General features: G+C 58.7%; 1 protein-coding gene across 1 annotated transcript; it reads right to left on the bottom strand.

Moving 5' to 3' along the window:
• Positions 1-5,600: 5,600 nt before the first annotated feature.
• LOC138062289 (forkhead box protein L2-like) lies at positions 5,601-6,833 on the bottom strand. Its single transcript, XM_068919523.1, has 3 exons — positions 6,570-6,833; positions 5,933-6,105; positions 5,601-5,805 (listed from the first exon to the last, which is right to left on the bottom strand). Exons 1-3 carry the CDS (start codon positions 6,831-6,833, stop codon positions 5,601-5,603), a joined length of 642 nt encoding a protein of 213 aa, XP_068775624.1.
• Between the last annotated feature and the right edge of the window lie 251 nt (positions 6,834-7,084).

Here is a 7,084-nt window from a genome sequence, read left to right as displayed (position 1 = left end):
GCGCGGCTTTTCGGGGGGGGGGTGCAGACGGGGTAGGGGTTGACGTTAGTCTTTGCAAGCTGCCGGCCAGATGGGTTTCGTTGCGGGGTATAGGGACGCAGCCCTCGAAGCCGGTCCGGGCGCAAAAACGGGCTCCTGGGCGGCCGGAGGGGAGCCCGAGGTAGGGCTCGGCGGAGTGGACGAGCGGGGTTCAGCGGGTTGGCTGCCGGCGTCGGGCGCCGCTCGCTCCTGCCTTCGTAGGCGGGCTGTGCCGCGGGTTGAAACGACGATGTCTCTTCTTGCCGGCTGAGCTTCGCGGGCCCTAAACCCGGGCTGCGTTTTGCAGGCAGCGCTGGAGCCCGCGGGAGCCTCCGGCGCTGCAGGAGCGCGACCCGCGTCTCCTCGGCAGGCAGGCGGAGCGGCGGCGCGAGGCTTTTCTGGGTCGAGACCTTACACGTGGTCGTGGGTTTTTTTTTTGTACAGGGATCTCTAGGCCCCCCCCCCCCCCCAAAAAAAAAAAAGGATTTTTATCTAGTCTTTAGCCTAAAGTTTGCTTTTCCCACCGGCTGGGTGTTGCCTGCGTGTGTCCCCCCCCCCGGCTCCGCCGCAGCCAGGCTGGAGGCAGCGGCTCTCCCTGGACGGCAGCACTGACATGCCGAAATCTAACCCCCCCCCCCCAAAAAAAAAAAACAAAAGTGCCCGGGAAACCCTCAGGAATCGGTGCTCGGACCGCGGTTGATCCAAGCAGGCCTTAAGCCGGGCGGTTCGGCCTCGCTCCCCGGGCTGCAGCACTTCTGGCCGGCCGCCCCCGGAGGAAACTCCTGGGACAGGGATAACCCCCCCCCCCCCCCTTTTTTCGGGCATTTCGGAGAGAGCGGCGTGCCCGTCCGCGCACCTAAAACAACCCCCCCCCCAAAAAAAAGGCAGATTCCTTTTAAAAAAAGGTTATTTGAAGTCTCCCTTAAAGGGGAAGGAGGCCGCAAGCGCGGCGGCTCCTCGGCCCTCCTCTTCCTCCGCCGGCTGCGAGGAAGAGCGGCGCCCGGCACCCGCTTTCCGTACCCTCCCCCCCAAAAAAAAAAAAACAGCCAACCAAGAAGCCCGTGGGAGCACCCGGGGCCCGGCTCCTGCCGCCCCGGCGAGGCCGTTTGCGGTGGCGTCGGGGCGGCGCGCCGCGGGCTGAGCCCCGACGTACGTCGGCGCACGTCACGCGCGCCGCCTGCAGCCCTCGCTGCCCGAGCCCTGGCGTCTCCCGCCGGGCACTCCCAGCCCCTCTTCCCTAAATATATATATATAGAGAGAGATGCTATATGGCTATAAAGATGACTATATGGGTGTGTGACAGCGCGTCCCCCTCCGGGTTGGCAGAGGACGATAGAAAAGGCACCTTTCAGCCAGTCACCTGTTTTCTAAATGCACAGTTTGAGATGAAAAAGAGATTTTTCTTTTTTTTGTTAGTCCTTTTATTTTGAAAGCACTTTTTAGATTCTCCCCTTTTTTGCTTTTTTTTTTTTTTCCCTCTGGTTTTGTTTTATTTTATTTTTTTGGGTCTCCCCCCTCCCTCTCTTTTTGGTGTTCGTTTTTACTTTCGAAGCAAGAGCAGGTTTGGCCGAATGTATTTTGGAGCGGGAGTGAGAGGGGAGTGTGTGATGGGGGGGGGGCGCTGAGTGGTGGTGGTGGCGGGGGGGGGGGCGAGGGAGAGAGAGATGGATGTTTATTTAATGCAGAAAAAGCAATAAAAATAAAAAACCGTCGTTTAAAAAAAAATAAAAAAAAACAAAGAAGTCTTAGCACTTTGCGATGGAACGGGTACTTTGAGATCACTTTATCTTAATTTAAAAAGCAAAAGCAAAACATGTTTACAAGTCGAAACCAACTTCTACGGAGAAAAAAAAAAGAAATTATTATTAAAAAGAAAAAAATAATCCTAAATTTATTTTTGTAAGAAAAAAATTGTCTGTATATATATATATATATATATATATATACATATATATACATATATATATTAAAAAAAATACCGTAGGCAGAATCCAAGATATATTTCGGGGGGGGGGGGGGGGGGGTACAAGCCGGAAGGTGTCCAGAGTGAGGAACGATGCTAATTAGGTTCTGTGACATGCCCTGCAAAGAGACCCTCCGAAGTGGTGGCACTTCGCAAAGAAAAAGAACGAAAGCTTGAATTTTAGGCAGGAATCATGGTTTTGTTTGGTTTTGTTTTTTTTGGTGTATTGTTCATATCTTCCTTCCCCCCTCCCCCTTTTTTATTTTTTTTGGGGGGGGGGGTTGTTGCTTATATGTCTTATAGCCAGTGCTACTCCAGACGTCTGGCCGAGCCCCCCCCCCCCCCCCCCCCCCGCTTTGGGAAGGGGATGGTGGTGATGGGGGGGGAGAAGGGGGCTTTTACCCACCGCCGCGTCCAGGGCTGAACCTCTGCCTAGCACTGGCTACCTCTCGCCTTCGCGACGGGGCGAGGGGGCGACAAACCCGGGGGGGGGTCTCGCCAGGGTCGCGGTGTCGCCTGGCTGGTTTGTGTTGCTTCTCCTCCTCCTCCCCCTCCCCGTGTCCCCCCACTCGTGTCCCCCCACTCGTGTCCCCCCCCCACTCGTGTCCCCCCCCCACTCGTGTCCTTCCCCCCTTTTCAAGCTTGCGTTTCTCTCCCCAACCGCCCTCGGCCACTTCGGAAACCCACCGACCTCCCTTATCCTGCCCCCCCCCCCCCCCCCCCCGGCGATGTGGACAGCGGGGAAAAAAAGGAAAAAAAAAAAAAAAAAAAAAGGAAAAAAACAGCCAAAAAGAGAAAAAAAAGGAGAAATAAATAGTCTCAGGATTCCCAGTGTGGAGAGCGAGCGAGCGCGTGTGCGTGCGTGTGCGTGTGCGTGTGTCCCCACGTCCCCCACCGCGGCACCCGCGCACTAACCCCCTCCGCCCCCCCCCCGCCGCACCCCCCCCACGCCCCGCGGTGCCGGGGACGCCGGGCCGGGCCGGGGGGGGCTCCGCGGCGCGTGGGGCCGCCCCGCGCGGGGCCTAGCAACACTTTAGCACAAACCTCGGTGAGTTTGCACTAAAAAAAAAAAAAAAAAAAGAAAAAGATAGAAATAAATAAATATATATATATATAGAAATATATATATACACCAAATCCCCCCCCCCCCCCCAGCGGTTTGTGGCCCCCCCCGGCTCCGCGTACGTCTGCCTTAAGCCCCTCAGCCTGCGCCGTGTCGGGGCGAGCGCTGCGAGGGGAAAAAGGGGGAAAAATAATATATATATATATATATATGTATGTATATAATATATAGCTATACATGTGTGTGTGGATATGCACGTATGTATATGCGTCTGTATGTAGGTGGCGGGAGCAGAGGATGGAAAGGAAAAACAAAAACAGAAAAGCCAAAGCCAGCGCAAAAGTCCGAACAAATGCCACAAAAAAAGGAAAAAAAAAAACAACCAAAAAAACACAGTTTCTGCCCAATTTGAGCCCGTGGTACAAGTGGTACACCCCCCCCCCCCAAAAAAAAAACCCCAAACCGGCATTTTGGCAGAGCGGCGCTGGCGGCGGCCCCGGTGCCCCCGGCCCGCTCTGCGGGGAAGGGGGGGAGGAAAACCGGGGGGGGGTCGTGGGGTGGTGGTTGGCGGGGGGGGGGTCACGTTGACACCCCCCCAGCACCCACCTCCCTGGGGGGGGGGGCAGAACACCCCAAATCACCTCCAAAACCAAAACCCACCCCCCAAGCCCAACCCCGAGGACCCCCGCACCGGGGGCGGGGGGGGGGGGGCAGGTTGCTCTTCGCAGCGGCGGGCGAACAAAAAACAACCTTTATTTTACAGGAAAAAAGGGCTTCGGTTCTCTTTTTTCCCCCCCGTCCCGCTCCGTCGGCACGCGGCGGCGGAGGCTCCCGGCCCCCCGCAGCCCCCCCCACCCCGCAGGCCTGATTCGACTATTTAAAAAAAAAAAAATATCTATCTATCTATCTATCTATCTATTTATATTTTCGATTTCTTACGGCAGTTGTATTTAACTACCAGAGGAACACTTTCTGAAGCGCAGTTAGCGAGCTGCCACAGGATTTTTAGCTTCCTTCGGCGGGCAGCGGGAGGGCCGGGGGCGTCTGTCCTGCTGGGACGAGGAGCAGCATGCTGCAGTGACGTTAGGTTATATATATATATTTTTTTCCTTCTAAAAATTATATATATATATAAATATATATATATATATCCACACACACACATCCCTGAGAGATTAAACTTTATTCCGGGGCGGGAGGCTCGCTCACCCCATCCCCTGCCCGGGAGCGAAGCGGCGCGATGGCAGGAGGCGATTCGAGACGGGGCCACAGTTTGGTTTATTTTTATTTTATTTTATTTTTCTCGTCGTCTTTTTTTTTTTTTGGTTGTTGTTGTTGGGTTTTTTCTTTTTTTTTTTCTGCGTCTTTATATATATATATATATATATATATATATATATAAAACCTATTCAAACAAAAGAGATTCTCTATATAAAGCGCTCGCGAGGTTCATCGGGTTTTGTGTGTTTAAAAGCTACTTTTGTGGTGTCGGGGCAGACGAGCGAGGCGAGAAAAGCACAGACGAGACATTCCATAGATTGTACCTTTGATAGCTCTTTATAACGCGTGGGAGACGAGAGGAGGCGAAAAAACAAAAAAAAGAATAAAGTAAAATAATAAAAAATGCACTTTTTTTGGGGGAGGGGGGGGCTTTAAAAAAATAAAGAAAAAAAAAATAAAATATATATTAAAAATACGCCCGCAGCCGTTTGGTCTCCTTGTGACTCAGAAGCGTCTTATCACGGGCCGCAGCCCCGGTTGGGGGGGGGGGGGGCTCTATTTTGGGCTGGTTTATGAGCTTTGGGTGTATTCCCCCCGCACCCGGCGCGGGCTGGAGGTGAGACGGGAGCGCCGGGGTGTCGCCGGGGTCCCCGTCCCGCTGGCGGCGCGGCGCTAAGCCACCGGGGCGGGGGGGGGGGGGAGGCCCCTAATCCCACTTCTGCGCAGATTAGGGCCCGACCGACCCTAATGCCGGGGCGGGGGGCAGCCGGGGTGGCCCGGCGGGGGCGGGCGGCAGATGGCCGCCCCCCTCGGGAGCCCCCGGGGCCACCCCCCGCGGGGACGGCGGTCGGAGCGGGGCCGACCGGGCCAGGCCTGCCGATGGGTAAACTGAGGCAGGGCGGGACCAGAGCAGGACCCAGGTGTCCTGAGTCCTGGGCCGGGACCCCCCCCCCCGGGCTCCCCCCCCCCCCCGGGCGCGAAGGGCATCGCCAATGTTAAAAGATTAGTTTGTGTCATAAGCTTCCTAGTTTTCGAGGCCGCTACGAGCTTCGGGGGGTTTATCCGCCGGGATTAAGCGGCCAAGTCGTCTTTCTTAGCGAGACGCCCTAATGCCACTTAACACCTGGGAGCCGCGATTTTCATTAGGGGCGTCAGGAGCAATTAGCGGGGGGCCGGCGGCGGGTTGTGGGGGGGGGGGGGGGGAGGATTTAGGGTCCTGGCCGCAGAACTGCTTAAGTCAATCAGGCAAATGGGGGCCGCGGCGCGGGGCTAAGTCCCAGCTGCACAGGGAGCATCTGGGTCCCATTTGGGGGGGGGGGGAAGCTTTTAGGTGAGCTAGAGGAGGAAGGGGGGCCGGGGGCCGGGGGGCCGGGGGCCGGCCCAGGTGCGCGGCCTGGGGGGCAGCGGCCGGGGCAGGGCGAGCGGCGGCAGGGCGGGGGGCCGCAGCGGGGCCGGCGGGCAGCACGGGCAGCAGCGCCCCGCGCAGCAGCTCAGCCCGTACAGGGCGTAGGGCGGGTAGTAGCCGAGGTTCACCGCCATCCTGCAAGGAGAGCGCCGGCGTCAGGTCCCGAAACACCTCCGTGTGTGCCCCCCCCCCCCCAAAAACGGCGGTCCCCGGCATCCCCGACCCGGCCACCGCCCCGATACGGGCTGGGGACCCCGCTCACCTGCGGATGCGCCTGCGCGCCCGCCGGCGGTGGTAGTCGCCCTTGGCGAAGTCCTCCAGGTTGGCGGGGTGGATGGCCCAGAAGTGGCCCTTGCCGTTGTCGCTGCGGCCGGCTTTGACGAAGCACTCGTTGAGGGACAGGTTGTGCCTGACGCTGTTGCGCCAGCTCTTCTCCTGGGCCGAGACGGGCGGTGAGCGAGCGCCGGGGGGGGTGGGGGGGGCCCCCGCGGCCCCTCCGGGTCGTCCCCCAGGCCCTCCGCTCCGCTGCCTTGCCCACCCTCCACCTTCTCCAGGCCATCAGTAGGCACCAGAGTGAACGGCAGCTGACGCAGGCAGCAGACAAGCCCCCGTTCCTCTCCGCTCCAGCCTGGCTCAACCCGAAAGCCCAACGCCAGCACACAGGCTTCCCCGCGAGGCTGCCGGACCCTCCACCGCATCGGGACCACCGGAGAGACGTGGTGAGGAGCTGGCACCAGCAGGTTTGTCCCCACCTGGAGCTCAGCCACAGCTCATCCCGGACATCGCTCCCAATTTCCCCAGCTCTGTCCAGCCCGGATGTCGTGACGGTGCCGAGGAGGAGGAGGAGGAAGAGGAAGAAGGGGCCGTGCAAAGGCGCCCCGACCTCCCCAGCCGCTCACCTTGTTCTTGAAATAGGGGTAATTATCCATGATCCACTGGTAGATATCGGAGAGCAGCAGCTTCTTCTCCGGCGAGGAGAGGATGGCCGTGGAGATGAGGGCGATGTACGACTGGGCCGGCTTGTCCCCGGGCTCCGGCGGCGGCCGGGCCCCCGGGGCGGGCTGGGGGCTGCCGGGACCCCCGCCACCCCGCTCCGCCAGCAGCGACTCGATGGTGAAGGAGGCCCCGGGCGGACGGCGGGCGCCGGGCGCTGCCTCCGCCATGGTCCTGCGGCGGCGGCTGCTGCTGCGGTCCCCGCGCCGCGGCCAGCCGGGCGCCCGCTCCGGCCCGGCCTGATAATTAGTGCAGATTACAGGGTTTGCTAATTGTGTTTTCACAAACGGGCTGCCTTTGCAAAGCAGCCTGTTTATCTGGCAAAGCCCCGGGTTTAGCGGGATTTGGCCTTTAAGCCTAATAAATAAAATGATTAATCCGCTCGAGGTGGAGGAATTTTCGAAGAGGCAGCGGCGTGCGC

The sequence above is a fragment of the Struthio camelus genome, chromosome 26, assembly GCF_040807025.1.
Source record: "Struthio camelus isolate bStrCam1 chromosome 26, bStrCam1.hap1, whole genome shotgun sequence".
Classification (NCBI taxonomy): Eukaryota; Metazoa; Chordata; class Aves; order Struthioniformes; family Struthionidae; genus Struthio; species Struthio camelus.
The sequence above is the reverse complement of the archived record's forward strand: the minus strand, read 5'-3'. Positions and strand labels throughout refer to the sequence as shown.